Consider the following 19,572-nt stretch of genomic DNA (forward strand, 5'->3'; position numbering starts at 1 on the left):
TTCTCATTTTGTTACTTTCAGTTAAAATTATAGATATATTCTAATAATAAAAGTATTTCTTTCAATTGTTTTAATAAAATATTCTTTTAATTAGCATTCCTTTCCCAGAACTTTCTGGGCTTGTTTTAGTTTTATGTGAAAAATATACTTTTTAAATGCCTATTCTCACTGCATACAATTTAACTCTAGTCTTGTACCATGAGGGCTCCACCTTCACACATAACGAAAAATATTCACATAAATGTTAAATAATTCCAGGTCCTTAAACTTGATCCTGATTTTACAGTACTTTGGTTCTGATTTTATAGTACTCTCCCACCTAAAGCACATATTTTCCCATTGTAAAATAGAAACAGACAAGAAAAACTACTATGAGACGTARCTACTTATAAACTGTAGCCTGAAAATGAAATTAAACAAAATAGATTAACAAAGAAAAAAAGTGTTCATTTTTTTGCAGCGAGTCACCTTTAGTGCTAATAACAAAAATATTAACAAAAAATAGTAATTAACCAAAAAAATTAATCTGAGCTGTACATGAAATTGATTTGGTCTCCCTTAGACCAGTATTTTACTGCAATAAAGTTACCTGTATCTTCTGCAGACTTGCTGAMGCTTCACTGATATTTTGAGGCACGTCAAAGCATTTGGCAGTGGTGACTCTTGCATTGACCAGCCACTGCTGAAAATCCCTGAAAGCCGTCCGAAATCTTTGCTGCAAGATCTGCTCTTTGCTCTGACATCCTTTTGAAGCTTGCAGGCAGAGGCTGGGTTTATCACATCAGGGAAGAAGAAGAAAGCGAGGGAGGAAAGGCAGGACTCTGTTAGGTGACAATGCTATTATTTTGTTCTCTGAAACACAATGGTAAGGGTAGGTTAACCTGGATTCCTCCTACCAAATTTATGCACTTAGCTGAGGCACCAGGAAATCCATTAGAATCTTTCAGCTCTCGAAAGTGAAGCATGTAAATTGGGACATAGCTGTGACAGCTATGACAGGTACAAGTGTTTCTAGAGAGTGACTCAGTGCACCTAACATGAACATATTCTGCATGCCCCTGTTTCTCTCCAGGGAGGGGGCACAGGTCTACAGAGATTAAAATTCTGACTTCTGTGGCTCCKTTAAGTTCACAAGGTTATAAAGGATCAATCTGAGTCAGCACATCTTTCTGCAGCTACAGAAGCCAGACACTAATCCCCTGCAAGAAACAGAACCTTGTGTCTGAAATGCAGACGTCACACTCCAAAGTCAATCAGAGAGGGTGACGTGAGAGAAAGCAAGAAAGCAAGCAAATGCTACCTTCCCTGCAAGCAAATGCTACCTTCCCTAACTCCTGCTTCAAATCAAAGAATAATCTGAAGGACAAAATCAAGAAAAATATCTCAACTAGCTGATATGGCTTGTTCTCCTGCAGAAAAATAGAACATAACTGCTATCTTGCTCTTTTTAAAGGACTCCTGTAACAGGCCAAGTAAAGATGTACATTTAGTTTCAGCTGAGTTTAGCAGAATAGCCTGGCTCTAAGCAAAAAAAAAAAAACTCCAAAAGATCAAATCACTACTTTGTATAACTTCTGYTGACAACAAAATCAAAATAATGATTCTAACTATTGCATACCTCTGTCTCTAGTTCTAAAATTTTAACTAATGGTTCCCTAAAAGACAGCTCACACCCCGCCACATACAAGATTAACTACAAACGAGACAAATACATACCTGTTATACTCTTTAATCAATCCTGAAACTTTTGAAGAATGAGTACTTAAATCCCTGGAAAATCTACAAAGATCATTCAGYTGAGTTTTGATCTCATCAGTCATTTGTTCAGACTTTACTAGAGCATCCAATGTTTCCTGTTAAAACAAAATAAAGGAAAATATTGGTGAGTAAATATAAAAAAATATGACTTCCAAATCATCMAAGTTTATCAGAATTTAAATTCATTCGTTAATGATCTATATATGTTTACTTTCAARAGTATTTTAGCAGTCAAGTCTACAGAACCTTATTTTAAATTATTARCTTCTAGAGACTTTCTGGATGCCTCAACTTCCTTAGCTCAAAATGTTCTTGAAGCCCATTTTAAGATATAACTTTCATTTTAACAAACAGTACTGCCAGTTAGCTGTGCACCTATAAAAGTACATATAAATACCAAATGATATGTTTATATAAATACAATTATCCCATTTACTTGARCTTAACATGTTCATTAAAAACTGTTTTGAGCTGTATCCAAAAAGTTAATTTACACATAAAGATTTCTGTCAGCTTCAACTCTTGAACAGATGACTTCACAATGCAGAAGTACAGCTGCTCACAATTCTGTGAGAGGAACTGGGTTACTGTCTGTCACTGATGCACTGGAAAGGCTCTTGCTTTGGAGACAGCTAAACCAATWACAACAAAAAAAGAGATTTTGTTGGCTTGGCTTGCGTCACAGGGAGAGGTGTGATGAGTGCTCCAACAAAAACAGTGMTTGATGATGTCCACAGCATCTCCACTGCAGAATCCTGCCAGCTACTCCAGCGCAATGAGCRGTGCAGACTTTGCTCCTCGCCTCACTAGGAACTAAATTCTTCAGACRTTCCTCTCAGACTAACAGCAGAGAYTCTGCAGTGCAGGCAGAGCAGAGCATTTGKCATGTATAGAATAGTTTGGCTAAAGTGCCAGTCTGGAAGAAACTTACAATCTAAATTTAATAAACAGATCATATGAAGGTGAAGACAGATAAGAACAGGGACCTGGAAGTGGGAGGTAAGTATGTCCCCAAATTACACTTCTGAAGGTACATATCTATAGGTATWTATACACATTCAGAAGAAAAAAAATAGCATGATTGAAAATATACATAGTAAACAGTTCAGCCCAAAACTGAATGTTCAAGAAAAGTACAAATGATATTTTGCTACAGCAGGTTTTCCGGACCCCCCTGATTTACATTATTCATTATCATATTATGGACTATCTTCTTTGAGCCACTCATACACAAGAAATCTCTTCAATCATGATTAACAGACACTTGAAATAGTCACTTGTTTCAATGCCATATAAAGTAGCATTTGAACTAAGTAATTATGTAACAGCAATAATGTTTAGAAAAAAACCTTAAACTACTTTTTTGCTTATGTTACTTGATTTTGAACTACTGAAACAATTTTTTGGGAAAGCATTAGAAACATCACAATGGACATTACTTAAACCCAGTATGCCACAAATTGCCAAGGGCAGGAATCACCATAGTGAAATGCTAACAGCCCTCTTTTTTTATGCAAAGGAAACACATCTTAAGACTAGAACAAGGTTAGAACTGCGTGTTTTCAACACAATTTTTCAGTTGCAAATAATCTACCTCAATAATTACTAAAAGGTTATTTTGATTACATACAGCCTTAGGCATAGCCTATTAACAAACAGGAGTAATAACTTGCAAAACAGGGTAAATTTAACTATGGCATTTTTCCATACAGTGAAATCACTGTTGCAGTCACTTGGATTAAATAGTGAATGCGACAACTACAAAAATAATTTGCTGAATTCCAYRCACAAAATCTGTTGCTCTAATGTTGCGCATACCTAAGGCAGCAGAGCTTGGATATAACAGAGTAACAGAATGATCTTGCTAATTCTGCAAATTAGGAAATGCATTTTTAATTTTTGGCCTTGGCTAACATAGCAACAGAATCACTGTGAGACAATAGAAATGGAAACTGCAGCTATTTTACATTCACAATAGGGCCTTTCCCTGGGGTCCAAATATGGAAGGATTACTGTCACATTTCCTTTAACTATAAATAAAATTACATAGTGGGGCTGTGCATAGTTACATCTTGAGATGCCTCTGCATCTTTCTCACTAGCCAAAGTTTACAACTGTACAATCTAAATACAGTGTTGTTACATAGAGCCACAGTGCRTATGTATCATATGTACTACTAATAAAAGCTATATGCTTTGAATTTAATAATTCTCCATTTATTAAATCAAAAATGCCTGGTGTTTTGATAACAATCTTATGTCTTCCTGTCCTTTTTAAAAACATATATACACAGAATGCTTTGCATATTTGTACCAYTATTTGTTTCATCTTAATGTCATCTTTGTTACTTTGACAGAAACATAATGGCACTCAAGCAAGCAGATTTCATAAATCCAAGAATTCTGTGAAAGAGGAAGCCACAGAAATCACTAGGCACAGACCCTGCAGAAAGAGATTAATAATCTCAGTTCAAAAGAAAGGTGCTCTGRGGCATTTTTGAACATGACTTTAGTCAAGGGGTCAGAAAGTAGGCAATACAYACCCCTCTTCCTTTACTGAAACTGCTTTTTTACAACACTATACTGAAAGAGAAATACTCTGTATCTTTCATCAACATGTGTGATTCATTGTGCTTGAGATACTTACAAACACGTATCTCGATTGTTGCAAATATGTGTGTATATTTACGTGAGGTGTGTGTGATATATAYATGGGGAAATTTTCGCTAGGAGACAATCAGGACCAGAAACAGCCTCTATTTCTCAAAACTCCACCGCATCCCAAAGCAAAGCAATTAGCAATTAGCAATTATACCAGTTGCCAGATTAACTTCTTTAAATATTGGATAAGATCTCAATGTGCATAATGTAGAGGGTGTTTTGAGAAAAAGAAAGTATAAGCCAAATACATTCCTGACAAATTTTAAGTGGCTTACTCGGCGCATTTCCKACATCAAGTGCCACTCTGGCTCAAACCACTGAGCAACTTGGAAGCGCAGCTCAGAGCCGATGTGCCAGCTCCTTGGCTTTGTCCCAAGGGCAAGCCCTGGGTTTAACACCTAAAATCCAGGCAGCTTTTGCTAAGCCTGGTACAGCAGAGGCCAAGGGGAGGGACGTCTTCTGGCAGCACCGCTCGCTGTGATCACAGCAACACAAAGAGTTTGGAAAGTTGGCGTTTCACAGAAATATCTTCCGCAAGCACTGATTTGTGACGTACGCGATGGTCCCGCTTGGCGGAAGTTTCCTGCCCGCAGTGGCCGCACATCCACCACAGAAAAGCTGCTAGGGGGAAAAGAGACATGCCCTTACTTTCTCCTTGCGCCAGCTCTCCACCACCTCGGCGTCGGTGCTGCGGCTGTCGGCGGGGGCCAGCCCCTGCGCCCAGGCGGCCAGCTGAGCTCCGAGCCGCTGCATTGCCTCCTCCAAGCGGCCGGCCTGCGCCGCGAACTCCCGCTCCGACAGGGCCATCTGGCTGAGCAGGTCCCGCAGGCCGCCCTGGCTGCGGCGGGCGCTCTCCTCCCACTGCCGCCAGTCCGCCTGCAGCGCCTGCATCTCGGCCGCCAGCAGCTGGCACCCGCCCGCCGTCGTGCCGCGCTTGGCGGCCGGGGCCAGCGCCTCCACTCGGCTCAGCCGGCCCGCGCCGCTCTGCCGGGACTCCACCAGCTCCTGCAGAGAGACATTGCCATGGTAACCCGGGGCCCGCCACATCGCCACCGCCGCGCACGGCGGGGCCCGCCCGGGGGGCGCGTCCAGTCCCGTCCCAGCCTGTCCCGCCCGTCCCGTCCCGCCCGTCCCGCCGAGGCTCCATGAGGGCAGCGGTCTGGGAACCGCGGGGAGCCAAACTCAGCCAACGGTGTGCGGACCTGAAACTGACCTTCCAGCGGTTCTGGAACTGACTTAAGCTATGGAGGGAAGGAATGAAAGAATGAACGTATTTTAGATATGGAAAATACCATTTAGGTTGAGATGCGGAATATAACTACTTTGTGATCTTTTGCATAAGGAACGCCGCTCTGTAAGTGCTTGCAGCAGTCTCAAAAACACAACTGCAGCTGTGACCTGTGATGGGCCAGAATCGGTTGAACTTGTTTTTTTCTGAGTATATATATGTTTTTTTTCTGAGCTGAATTCTTTCTACAGTGTCCTTATTTCAATCTCACACAACTCTTAAAAGGGATTCTTGGGAGCTTTCAGCGTGAGAAACTGAAGAATGTATAAATACCATCCCAAACACTGCATGCCACAGCCATGTTATTTCTTCTCTCACTCATCTTATAAACTAGACACTGCTAGCTCCTCCCTTTCCCGTTTTACACATCAGGAGTTTGAGCATAAAGGAGACTGAAAATTACCCAAGAGTGCACAAAAAATCTGTAATTTTATCTTGGGGATCCTGAATCTTCATCTTGCATTCAAGTTCACTGTCCTACTCTCTCATGTTTAGGAGCAGAGTAAAATGTTGCTAGCATGAATATCTGAATGTAAATACCAGGCACAGGCAAAACATGTAGCCTGCTTTAATGCTGCATTCAGGAAAAAGCAAATTTCTTGAGCACTCAGATCACTAAGAATAGGTTCCAGKCTAAGGAGAGTATACACAGAGAGGCAACTCATACATCTCTAACATGTTTGAGGAGAACAATCATTGTGCTGCTCCATTCCATGCAAAGCAGGAAAGGTTGTCTCTGATTTAGACAATTCTGCTCATGGAGAAAGCATATTTGGGGATGAGGAAAGAAAAGTATTCATTAATCAGCTAAGCCACATTCTTCTGTGATGCCACTGGGCTTCCGCTCTTGAAAATTGTTTCCATGTGTGCTGTGGTTAACTTAGGTCTGATTATACTTTTACTCCATCTGTTAATATGAAAAGGGAGTTGAAAACAAAGCACAGCCTAGAAAGCTTGCTTTCAGCTCACTGAAATGTAATCACCATTTCAAAGAAATAAAGAGCAAGATCCCACAGCTGTTTGACTCTAATTTTTTTTTAAAGCATAGAGTCTGAATTGCAGAAGAAATAATGAAAGCTCACTTACATTGATTTTGGCCAGCTTTTTCTGTATAGTTGGTGTATCTCCAGATGCATCTGACCAGCGGTGAAGCTCTTCCTTTGCAGAATGAAGCCAGTCAGTGAATTCATGCACAGCATCCAGATACAGTAAATGATCCTTCACAATATCTTCCACTTTCCTCATTTTCTCCTATCATTCAGATTTAAAAAAAAAAAAAAAAAAAAAAAAAAAAAAAAAAAAGACCATTAAAGTACTTAAATACTGTGCTGGCTTTAAGCATGCAGTGCTAGTTTGACCCCAGAGCATGCATTTGAATAGTGAATAGAGTACAGCTTGTGGCACCAAAACACACCACACTGCAAAAGGTTTGGTTCGGATTGATSTGGACAAGCATTTTCTCTGGAGCAGAAGCCTTCTGAAAATGCACACAAAAATACTTTAACAGAGTCCAATGTAAGGTTTAGTAGATACCAATGCTGCAGCTGTGTCACTGGCATGCTTTTCCCAATACACCCTGGAGAGGGTCTTGCAGATCACCCATGAGCACTCGCAGGGAGCAGCACTGCTGCCAGAAACACAGCCCTTGCTTAGAGGCACCAARTCTGGACAAATGCTAAGCAGAGTCATGGAGATGTCCCATAGGAAGACCACCAAGAATTTTGTCCGTTCCAAAGTGCAAAAGGTTCTTATGGCACCGAGTCCCATTTCAACCATCACATCACATCACCTGCCCTGCACCCCTGGAGGATGCTTTCCCTGACACAGACATGCAGCTGCTTCCTGGCTCCATTTTAGCTTTTTAAAGTAAGCTTAAAGTGGGGTCAGTTTATCTTGTAAAATAATGAAAGAGAACAGTGGTTGAGATTTGCCTTTGGTCTGACTGAGTGGAATTGTTGTTAAATTCTTTTGAGATAACAGTAATGAACGTTTATCAAAACCAACCAAAAGTGAAATGAGATAATCAAATAGTTTTTTACCAGTGTGTGGATACTCTAATCTAGATTGAAGTGTGTTGAAACCAGCTTCAAACTAAACCACCTACAAATTAAACTCAGTTATTTTAAARTTTGAGTAACTCAACATTCAACACATGCTATTAAAAATTAAGTTAGATTAATAAGCCCTGCTGTTCCCTCTGAAAATAATCTCATAATCTCACAGAATGTGTCAGACCARCTAGACAGTGGATGGTAACTAGCTAAGCAAAGATGGCGTAAAGTAAATCCTCAAAGTTTTTATACCTTAATGCATTTTATGCAGCAACAGGGTAAGAAAATGCCCACATGCACCTGACTCTAAACAAAACAGCCTCCTAGGGAAGCAAAAGAGCTTCAGGAAAGGAAATCATGCATCCCTGTTTACATCACTCACACCAAATTGTAGCACAGTACAAGGGGAGAGTGGATGCAAAGTGTTTCACTCTCATGATCTGGTTGGCAGAAGRTCTCAGTGAGCTCACATATTTTCCTTAGAAACCAAACAGAATACCTGTATAGCACGTGCAGTGCTTAGTGGCTTGAAACACCACAAAATATGGGCATATATCTTTTTGACAATAGGATTTCTCTTTCTGACAATATGTTTCCTGCTCAGGARGGCATTTTATTCTTCCCTTTCTAGGTAAAGAAAAAAACATAAAAAAATGCTAGGAATGAATGAAAAAGAATTAGGTGAAAATAAATGTGTCAGAATATYAGGAATACTGTTGTACATAAGAAACTAGGAACAAAATATATGACCTTCACATTTCAAAGACCATAATCATACCAATTTCAACTCCCAATACCATTTTTGCGTTCAATTAAATTTTAGTAAACTATATTCTTTTTTATTATCTGACTCAGCTATATCAGAAGCAAGATTATTCACAGTCAATCCTTCAGTTACTGAAAAAGTAAAAATCAAAATTTTTTAGCTATATATACAAATATCTAAACATTTTACTTACTTGAAATTGAGATATTTATCTTACCTTGGCTACTGTTGTGATGTCATTAAATTGTGTTTTTAGTTCTTCTTGAGCTGCATCTCCAAAGGAATCATCCCCTGTTTTTTCATATAGTTCCACAGCTTTTTCAATGAGTTGCTGTAAATCACCCGAGTGATCCTCTATCTCAGAAACAATAGCCTGGAAATGGTCCAGTTGAGCAAACTTCTCCTTCAGACCAGTCTGTGGTTCTAAAGGCTGTTCCACTTTGTGATCCAAATTCTCTAACCACTGTTCCAGCTGGTTTTTCCTTTCCAGATAGTCATTCCACTGGCTAATGRCAGAATCTAGGCAGCTTGCATTAAAAGAAACAAAGTGCAGATGAGAACTTTTGAACAGTTTGGGGAGGAATAAGAAGAAAGCTGCTTATACCTTAATTGTGACACTGTAGCCAGGCTTTTGGGCCACTTCAAACAACCAACATAGCTGCTTCCCTATTTCAGATTACATGAGCAATCTATCTGTCTTATACTAATGAAAAGCACATTTTAGTGTATGTTCAGCAAAGTAAAATATGGAACATTACTGGAGTTCTTTCTGATCAGAGTAATAAAATATGCAGCAGCCTATGAAATTACTGTCAATTAAGAGATATTCTGGCAAGTTTTGAAAGAACAAATCCATTATCTATAGTCTCATTTACAATTTATAGAAATAGTCCCTTTTGTTACATATTGCTCCTCCTAGTAGATCACCATACTTCTCTGGGGTTCATGTTGAGGAATGTAATCCTCATTCCACTGGACTTAATGATAGACAAGAATGTGGTAAGGATTTCAGTCAATATGYCATGGTCTAACCTAATCTAAATAATATTTCATTATAACATTTGGGTAAAATTTGAGCAACATCTTAAAGAGAGCCCTCCATAATTATCTATATACAATTCTGTTACAATTTTGGTGCAACTAAAAAGGTGGCATCACTTTCAGTTATTATATTTTAAGAAAAATGTAGACAAACCAGTGACAGTCTTCAATCTATTGAATAAGAAACAGGTRTGACAGAGGCCCAGAAAGTATTACCACAGAGAAATTGAGAAACTTCACTCTTTCTAGAGCAGAGATGATGGAGGCCTTCAGACATACAAAATTTTCTCACACAGGCAAAAAGAAAAACTTTCCATTTCCACACAGGTTAAGACAAGATGAAATAGCTTAATATTAAAGAATGATTATTTGGAGTTGATATAAGGAATTTTTTTTTAATTAAAAAACATAATTAAAAACAGAATTGAGAAACCTTCCCTGGGTTATGTATGGAAAAGGTAGATAAATATCTGTCACATGTTCTTGGTCATGCCCAAGTACAGGCTCAAGAACTCAGAAAGTCTTTTCTAGATTTTTCTCCGTATGAATTTGTATGATTCCTATTAATTTTAAATTAATATGAAATTTGATAGGGTCAATGTATCTTTTTTAATAGAAAGATGTATTTTTTCCAAGCCATTTTGATTCTCTCTGATAATGCAAATTCACTCTCACACACCAGTAATCAATGGATGCCACTCTCTGCAGGCAAAGATGGCAGGGTCTGAGCTGTGTTTTCCAGGGATTCTTACCTCTGCCATTTCGCTGAGGCACTGATGATATCATTCCATACATCCTTCAGTGTCTTCAGCTCGGTTTGTATCACTTTTTGTCCCTCCTCATTGCTGCTTTTAAGTGCTTGTTCTCCTTTGCCAATGGCCATGTTCAGCTTAACCTCACCGTCACCTTTGAGTAAGAGGATCTCCTGGGAGGCAAAACAGGTCAAAATATCAAATGTAACCTGATGAGAAATGGGAGCTGTTATTCTTTCAACAGTGAACACCATCTTCTCTAAGCGCATCTATCTTCTACAGTCATATCCAGCACGAATTCTTAGGCACCTTTTCTTCTAATGGGCTCTACMTTGCTATGTGCAAATGATCCAGCAGTTTTCCCACAGTTATACAGGCTTTTCAYGGCATTGGTCAACCTAAAATATTGCTCACATTGCAGTAGATTATGAGTAGGTCCAGCTCTGCACAGTAGGACAGCACTTCATAGCTAGAGGAAACCTCAGGAAAGCCCATGGCAGATCTAATGRTCTTCCTATGAGATGTTTACCTGACCTCCTCCTGAAGACCTCCTGTGACAGATATGCCACACCCTCTCTCTGTCAAATAYTCCACAGCTCTCTACCAGAAAGCTTTTTGGGGCCAGAATACACATTTGCATAGTGGATTATTCCTTATGAAATGTAATATCTGACACTTGTTTCCATTAAAATTCATCCTGCTTTTTTTCTATTTCCTATCTCAATCTGTYAAGGTCAACTTAACCTCTGATTGTCTTCTTCATAACTTTAATATAGAAAGAATAAAATATAAAAATGCACCTTTTCCACTGATGTGACCCACACCCAGTATTAATCTTGATGTGCAATATCTAGTCATATCTTTTACCTGAATTTGTGTCAGTCGTCTTTCCAGGGTGGCTTTGCTTCCAAGAGTGCTCTGTGATGATGCCAGTTTATCTTGAACCTCTTTCACCCATGACCACATACTCTGCAATGCCTCCTCAAAAGTGAGATGCTCTTGGAGTGCAAGCTGACATGTCCGCAGCTTCTCCTTGACACTTTTGACCAYGGTCTGATAGTTGGTGAGATGTTGAGAAGCCAGACGCACCTCCCTCCCTGCACCATGGCCTTCTTCATTTAAAGTCTGTGCCATTTGGGACAGCTGATCAAAAGATTCCCTGAAAGAAAATAGTGAGACTGAAAACCAGTTTCAGAAAGCAAATATTATTATAGCCACTGCCAGAAGTTATGAAGGTTGCTGGCATAGTCACCTACTCCACCACAGAATTGTTCACAGTTAACAGAAAAATTTAATTAGGAGAAACTGAAAGAATATAAGCAGGGTGTATTGATCAGTATATTCTAGTRCTCTGAATGATCACACTGATGTCTTTGTGTCACACATTTAAGTTAAAAGCTACCTTAATTTTCTTTTCAGCACTCAAATTTTCCATTTCTATATGAACTGCTACCCTTTTGTACTTGCCAAACTGCTAAGAARTTCATAGTCTTTAGCAGGTAGGAAGGCATGAAGGAAAGGTCATTTGTTCAGGATTAGACGATGACTCTGGGTTCAGTACAAGGGTCAGTAAAAGGGATTAAAACTGCGTTTATACAGTTAATCAGTTAATCTCAATCTACTTGATCACCCTTCCTGATACCTGATACCTGGTGACTACAGGGAATTTACATCGGACCAAAATGTCTTGCATCAGTCTCAAGGCAATAGCTTGCTGTGAGACTTGGGCGATTGACTACTATTTCTGTTCTATCTTCACCTACCTAATARTAAAAACAGAATTTGAAAAAAACACTGTACTCAAAATGGCAGTTACTTCATCATCTATTGGCTAAGTCTGAATTTTAGAAAGATGTCACAGCTAATGTGGATACTTTTTGAGCTCTTTTATAAAGCAAGCTGTATGGGAAAGGGGATTCTGCTAATCTGATTGGATCTGAGTGTTTCAATACAGAAAGAAAATTGTAAAATGGTTATAATGCTAATGATAATTTTCACTACTGCTTTTAAAAGAAAGATTTTTAACATTTCTTTTTTAATTAAATTTTCAGTTTTCATTTATTAGTGAAGTAGGATAACCTTTTATTAGTAAGAAATTTATCAACACCAAATATTGGAGTTGGTTGAAATTCGTTAAAACTGGAAGTATCTGCATTCAGCCCCTTTTCACAGAGTATTTTCCAACACTTTCCTCTAGCTTTCAAAAATGCACTTTACCCCAACAGTTTAATTTTACTTCTGCCCTAGTAGAAGAAAAAGGGATAGTATTTCAGAAAATGTATTTTCAATATACCTTGAATTCAGCAACTCTTCCAGGAACTTTTCCACTTTTTGCACCTCCCTTTTCTTCTCAGAAATAAGCTGTTTATTCTCTCCTAGTGCTTCAGTGTTTATTCTTTCTTCCATGTCATGCATCCACAGGGCAAGCTTCTTGTACTGATCTTCAAAACTACAGAGCAGATAAATATTCCCTTAAAAATACTTCTCACTTGGAGGTAAGTCAGAAAAGTTAATATCCACAAGGCTGGGTATCAAATTCATGCTTCGAGAATAAGAGTTGTGCACAAAACATAATTCCACAGTGACTACTAGTCTAAAAATATTCAGTAACTCTCTAAAAATGTTCAGCAAAATCATGGGAATGACAGGGAAACCAGAAGCCTCCAAAATTTAAAGTGACAGTACTTTTATTTATTAGTAGATTCTAGAAAAAAAGACCAAAAGAAAGCTTTTTCCAAATTCTTATAATGACTTAGTCAAAAAATGAAGAATGGGTAAAAGTGGGCTTTTTTTTTTTTTTGTTGGCATTTACATGTAGAACACCTCAAGAGTTGTGTTTTAAATTTCTCCTACAGAAGAGAACTGGAACCTGGAGTGCTCAAAGCTCAGCAAAGCAAGTCCTGGCTCTGAGTTTGAAAACCTTTTCCTTACACGCAGGCACACCATCTCACTTTGCTGTTTTATCCATTACTGCCACACTACCTCTGCTTTCAATTGGCAACTGTTTTGGATCTAGTCGGATCTGAAAATATTTTAACTCTCAAARTTCCAGCCCTAAGCAGTAATTTAAGAGTGTTTTTTTCTTGGCTCCTTAGGAAATATGTCCATTTGGAATGGAACAGAACAAGCACATGCTGTGTAAAAAGCACACTATCTTCAAGCCCCAGGGCAGAAATGAGCACTTACCACACATTTTCTGTCCAGAAAATGGCATTCARAGTACTGGAATCTCAATTGCTGACYTGGGGTTTCACAAGCTACACAGAACTCCTGCATATRGGATCCTGACCTTCCGTTCTTTAACCAAATCAATACCCTTGGAGCAAAATCTSTTGCTTTGATTTTATCAGAAAACTTCAATTTCTCTTACATATTTCCAAAGAAAAAGCAAACAGGACTAGAGCAACTGGAAATAAATTTATATTTTGCCCTGCACTTTGGCAGACAATTTCATGCAGTCTGTTTGGGACTACTGGTATTACTCACCTTCCCAGGTGTGAGGCACAAGCTTCCAGGGCCTTCTTGTCATTCAGACAATGGTTGAGGAATTCCTGGAAGTTCTGATTAGATTTTGCTATTTGCTCCTGAATATGGCTCACAACTGGTTTGGGTAAACAACCATATAAACTTTCTCCTTCCTTGCAGGCAGCATCTAATTTGTTCTGTCCTTCACCAATAGAATCCAGCACACCCTGTGTAATGAAAGAATATGGTTTAAACACACAAGATCTGATAACTAAATATAAGCAATTTTTCTATGAGAAATGGTCAGACTTCCCCAACAAGATGAAAGCCATGTCTAGCTATGGAAAAWCTTCTAAGCAGGTAGTTCTAACAAAATATTATTAAGTGGTGCTACGTTTCACAACACTTTTCCTATTTGATCCCAAGGTAGTCATGGCTTTCTCTGGGTAGTTTAACAGTCTCTTGAAGATATTACACATTTCAGGAATTAGGGAATAGTTGTCTTATATTTATGTTCTGTCTCATCAAAATTATATACATATCAGTATTAATCTGAAATGTTAAATAAGTAATAATGTTATAAAAAAGTAGGACAAGGAAGAGAAGGAAAACAAAAAGGAAAAAAAAATTAATAATCAGAAAAGAACAGTAGGGTTACACCTAAACTTTCCAGAAATTAAATTCTGATCTTTCAGAAGAGAGATGTATTTCACTGTATTCCCCCTATAGTACATACTGCTGCCTTGAACCATACTTATACTACCTTTTTAAAAACAAAACCAAATGTGTTAGCAWCTACAAATTATTTCAGAGATGTGATTGGCTACCTATACTAAATTGCTAATTACTGACTATTTTTAGTCAGTAAAAAAAATTAACAAAAAAAATTGTTAACTATACCTGTAAGTCATGTAGCTTTGCCTCTATGGCTTTGCTGTCCCCAGACCTGTCAGATGATTCTTTTACTGTTGCCTTCACACCAGCAAACCAATCCTGGAATTCTTGCATAGAGTCTTATTTAATAAAAAAGTATAGAGAAGAGAATATTTTTTAAGATACAGCCTTATCCACAATATTATACAGCTGTTTCAAACAATTATTTTATCCTACAGGAACAGTGAAAAMACTAACAGAATCAGTCTCATTGTCTTCAATGACCTTGGGACTGGSATTAATTTCACAAGAAATTAGTTATCTCTACTGTAAACATACAAATTTGAACAGACTCACTGGCCTACCCCTGACGTCGACTTTCAGCCTATGATATGTTCCAATTTTATGCTGGATAATATCTAGATTAGTATCTTAATAARTAAGATTAAAAGTTGCTTACTGTTCTCCACWRACTAYCCAGGGAGGCCAGGAAATACTGGARATGGGTACYTTTACAKTGTAAACACCTCCATTTGGTTRTATACATCTCTTCATTGCAAATTGCAAAAAAAACCCCTTAAGTGTATTTATGCGATAGAGGGGAATACTGATAGTGAGGAAAGGTGCATTTTCAAGCGTATTACATATTTATGTAAAATTCTTTGTTTCACAGCAGTTATCAAATGAGCATTTYTGAGAGGCTCCATAGGAAAATAAGGTTGTAATTGCAAGTGACATCACTGGAAACTCTGGCAGAGTCCAGAGTGACTCATGGCTGTGGGCTAACGGCTCATTCGTGTTAACCAGCCCGAAGACTCACAAAGGAAATGTTTTTCCAAGGACTCTTGAATCCTGGCCTGTGTTCTGGAAGCGAGCAGATTCACAGCTTCATACTTCTTTATTAAKGAGGTGACAGTGCCACCAAGAGCTTCCAGCTCTCCTGAAGGGTATTTGCGACAGAGGCTGTTGAGGGTCTCACGGGTTGAGTCRATGCTGCTTTGCTGAAGCTGGAGGTCCTTTTGTGTTTCCTGAAAATAAAGTTACAACTTTTACTTGTAACAGTATTTATAAAGAAACAAAAGAACTCTTTTTCTCAAGCATTCCTACTCCTCCCATATGTTCTTTCCTCTTGTGCTCCATAASTCATCCCAGACACAATGAAGGGAAGAGGCACTGGATCGGGAAACTTGAAACTAAAGAGTCACTGTAGCAATGTGAAAAGTGCTGTTTCTCATTATTTATTACTATATTAGAAATAAATAAATTTCACGGCAAATTGAATAGAAATAGATATTTTCAGCAAAGTCTGAAGGTACATGTGAGATGCAATTTGGCGGGAATTCCATCCAACTTGAGAGGAACATTTTCTGAAAATTAAATGTGAATTGGCTAGTATATTAATATTAACTCTGCTCACAGTTATATGCCTCCATGTGGTTTTTCATRTTATGATGTACATAATTACATGCAGCCAATAAAGCACTTGGATGTAGAAAAAAGAATTGCTATATATGATGACTCAGGAGGACTTCTGAGGTAGAAGTTTTTGTTAAAATTGAGTTTGGAGCAACCTCTTTTACTGTGATGAGTTATGACTTCACAACATTGCAAGGGTGTCGGTGCACTTGCAAACATGCTGGAATAATGACCAAGGAGTTCAGTGTAATAAAAGCAGTTCTTGTTAAGTATTTAACTTAGCAAAAGCTTAGCAAAAACTTTGATTAAAARTCCCAAAGGTCACTGCATAAGGAAAGTATATTGATTTTCTTCAGCACTGACCTTTACTTTATTTAGAGCTTCAGGATCCAGGTTACGAGCACAGCTTAACAGCGTCTCTTCCACTTGAGTTAACCAATCTGTCATCTGACCAATCAATTTCTGTAATTGCATCTTCTGAGTGCTGAAATCTTTCAGTGTCTCTTTTGCCGTCTCTGACATTCCTTTGGCATGTTCCAGCTTCTGCCTCAAATCTGATTCTATAAACTAAAACCAAGATGTTACATATTAAGGCATTTAATACTAAAAATGTTTATTCTGGTAAATGCTTGACAAAATGGAAAGCAGTAAAGTGATATAYAATGATAATTTTGACTTCTTTACAGCTTTAACTAGAGATATTTACATACATAAAAAATGTCAGCCATTCAGTATTCAGTCTTAGATGTATAGTAATCCAAAAAAGGGATAATAAGTTATAAAAAGCCAGACTGCAAACTACTGAATTTAWGTCCCACTTCTGAAAATTTAAATACTTGATCTTTTTCTTTTACTGATTAGCCATATATATGTAGAGCACGACCTATACTCRAATACCACCATAAAAAATAATATCAATTGATGAGCCTTAAGYGTACTGAGGCTTCAAGTATCTTAGTGTAAGACAGGTGAAAATTGAAGACAGTACAAAMATAAGTTAGAATCTTGCCTATTAACCTGTTCAAAGACAGCAATATGCAAAATTATTATGTTAGTTGAGCACATATCACTAATAAAAGTAAATCACATCAGTCATAATACAATACTATATTTCAATCATATTCACAGAATCTTAGGGTTGGAAAGGACCACTGGAGATTAGTTAGTGCAACTTCCCTGCCAAGGCAGGGTCACCGACAGCAGGTGACATAGGAATGCACCCAGGTGGGTTGTTTCCTTCTCCAGAGAAGGAGACTCCACAACYTCYATGGGCAGCCTGTTCAAAATGTGGACAAGGCTTGAGTGTTATATTAACTTCCATTAAAACCTGATACATATCAAGATATTTCCCTATCCATGGAAACTGCAGAAGTTGGCTTATTTTTCAAAATTTCTGACACTAAAAGTTAATAATCCTAAATACTAATTTCTGTTTGAAACTGCCAAAATAGTCATWCTTTGRTTTTGTGACTGCCCTAGAACATAGAAATAATCATTTAGCCRAAAGCTGTACAACTCCCCTTTGTGSTCATTGTTTCATGCTTCTCTTGTAAGAGCTGGTTCAGGGCCYTTATTCTAGTCCACCAAAGAATACTTTGTGGTTAACAAAGCAAATGAACATATTTTACAGCATTCTAATCCTTTCAAGGAGACAAACTCTGCATGCACTCACATATGAYGTGGCTTAATATTGTGCAGTGGAGAGAATATCTGTAGTCTCATATTTGATTAGATAAGTTGTAAACTATTTCTTCTATTTTAATTTATTATTTTTATTAAATTAATTAATTTTAATTTATTAAATTTAAATTTTATTTAAAAATACTTCTACAACCTGAATCTTCAATTACTTTATGTCATACTGTTTAAACAAAAAAAACCAAACAAGGTTACCTAGAGAAATATGAACAAAGAATATTTATACTACATATAAATAATGCTGTATCTGTCACCATGAAAGAAAAAGACAGTGCAGGAGAGACACAAATTTCAGGAGGAATGTCATCTTAAGTTATTTGAGCACAATCTGTGATTACCAATATCATTATTTTACCTGGAGATCTGCCGGAGGCTCTTGACTATGGGTTAGTTCTTTGAGTTCTGAAATTTTGGAACTAAGTTGCTCCAACTTCAGCTCTTTATCCTTGACTTCACCCTGTGAAAGAGATGCAGGCAAATTTTCATACAAAACTACATGAAGCTTTTAGACTTTCAGAAGGATGCTCCATGAATTTCAAAAATAAAAGGAAATGTAAACAAAGTTTAACAATCAGAGGGAAAATGCTGTTCCACTCATTTTCTGCTCTACAATCCCCCCATCTCTTATCTGTTATTAGACCCAGTTCAGAGAAAATTTCCCCTTTAAAATAACCACACACATTATTAGCATGTAAAATGCCCTTAAAGCTTTAGTTTGATMAAACGGGAAAAATAAAGATGTCATTGTTTATTCAACTCAAAATATCTACTGGGGGCGTTACGTTCCACTTAAAGGCATGCAGAGTATATTACACATGGTCTCTGATTTTTATTACAAGCAAATGAGGTCTTGATAAAAAATTAGACACAGAAATAGATTTTAATCTTAAAAGGGTTTAAAAATGCTGATATATATGCACTGACAGATCTGGAACTTGTATTTATAGATCCAAGTGATAAAAAATATTGTACTTATTAAAACAAAATATGAAATTGAAAGAGAAAAATCCTAATTTGGAGTTCTGAAGTATCAGTATCCTATTGCCCAAATTTTCTTTTCTAAAAAATTCAAGCAGATCATTCCAATTAAAAGACTGGACAGTGGATTGCAGGATCAAGTTGCTAAACTTAATACCTGCCTTGAATGCCCAGAAGAATACCTAGGGGGTATTTTGAACTAGGGTGGATATAATATTAGGTGGTCAATCAAGAAAGTGACCACTGAATTGGGCCACAGAAGAAGTACACTGGTTGTTTCTGTCCATGCTCATCTATTTCTGATTGCTGAAAGGGCAGGGCCCTGCTGTCACTGAACTGGCCTTCCTCTTGTCTTTGCAGAACAAAGTGAAAAGAAAAGTATTATGGACTATACATTCTGTGACTGTAAATGTATGCACAGTGCTCACAGGCCCTTCTGCACATCAGTAGCTGTCTTTACTCCAAATCAGTTTTTCAGCAATTAATTTAGGTGGTCTGATTGCTACAAAAGGCATTTAATAAAGCTTAACCTTGAGCAAAATAGTGTTGATATGATTTATCAACATTTTCTATTCTATCATATGACTTTAATATGTTTGCTGTGCATCATCTTAAGGACATAATTTATCTCAAATTAAGTAGAATATAGCTCAATCTATGATTGATCTGATGTATATTTCAGGCTAATAGAGGTAGAATGCATCCTGAACACAGGCTAGATTTCTAAGAGTTTAACACTATCCAGAAAAGAAAGTCATCATCAAACTGAAATTGTCAGAACCTGACACCAAAATTCACCTTCCAGTCCTGAATATCTTTTTTTTTA

General features: G+C 37.7%; 1 protein-coding gene across 1 annotated transcript in view; it reads right to left on the reverse strand.

Annotated features, from left to right (window-relative positions):
* Positions 1-12,819, reverse strand: part of LOC130579258 (nesprin-1-like) — a 103,469-nt gene extending 90,650 nt beyond the window's left edge. Inside the window, exons 1-8 of the mRNA XM_057375910.1 lie at positions 12,610-12,819; positions 11,184-11,475; positions 10,317-10,489; positions 8,741-9,050; positions 6,793-6,957; positions 5,067-5,423; positions 1,717-1,853; positions 590-767 (exon numbers count right to left, since the gene is read on the reverse strand). Of these exons, the coding sequence (XP_057231893.1) occupies positions 590-767; positions 1,717-1,853; positions 5,067-5,423; positions 6,793-6,957; positions 8,741-9,050; positions 10,317-10,489; positions 11,184-11,475; positions 12,610-12,731 (1,734 nt within the window). The 5' untranslated portion in view covers positions 12,732-12,819. The remainder of the gene's footprint in view (positions 1-589; positions 768-1,716; positions 1,854-5,066; positions 5,424-6,792; positions 6,958-8,740; positions 9,051-10,316; positions 10,490-11,183; positions 11,476-12,609) is intronic.
* Between the last annotated feature and the right edge of the window lie 6,753 nt (positions 12,820-19,572).

This window comes from Malurus melanocephalus, unplaced genomic scaffold, assembly GCF_030028575.1.
Source record: "Malurus melanocephalus ecotype Western Australia unplaced genomic scaffold, MMel_1.1 scaffold_264, whole genome shotgun sequence".
In the NCBI taxonomy this organism is placed as follows: domain Eukaryota; kingdom Metazoa; phylum Chordata; class Aves; order Passeriformes; family Maluridae; genus Malurus; species Malurus melanocephalus.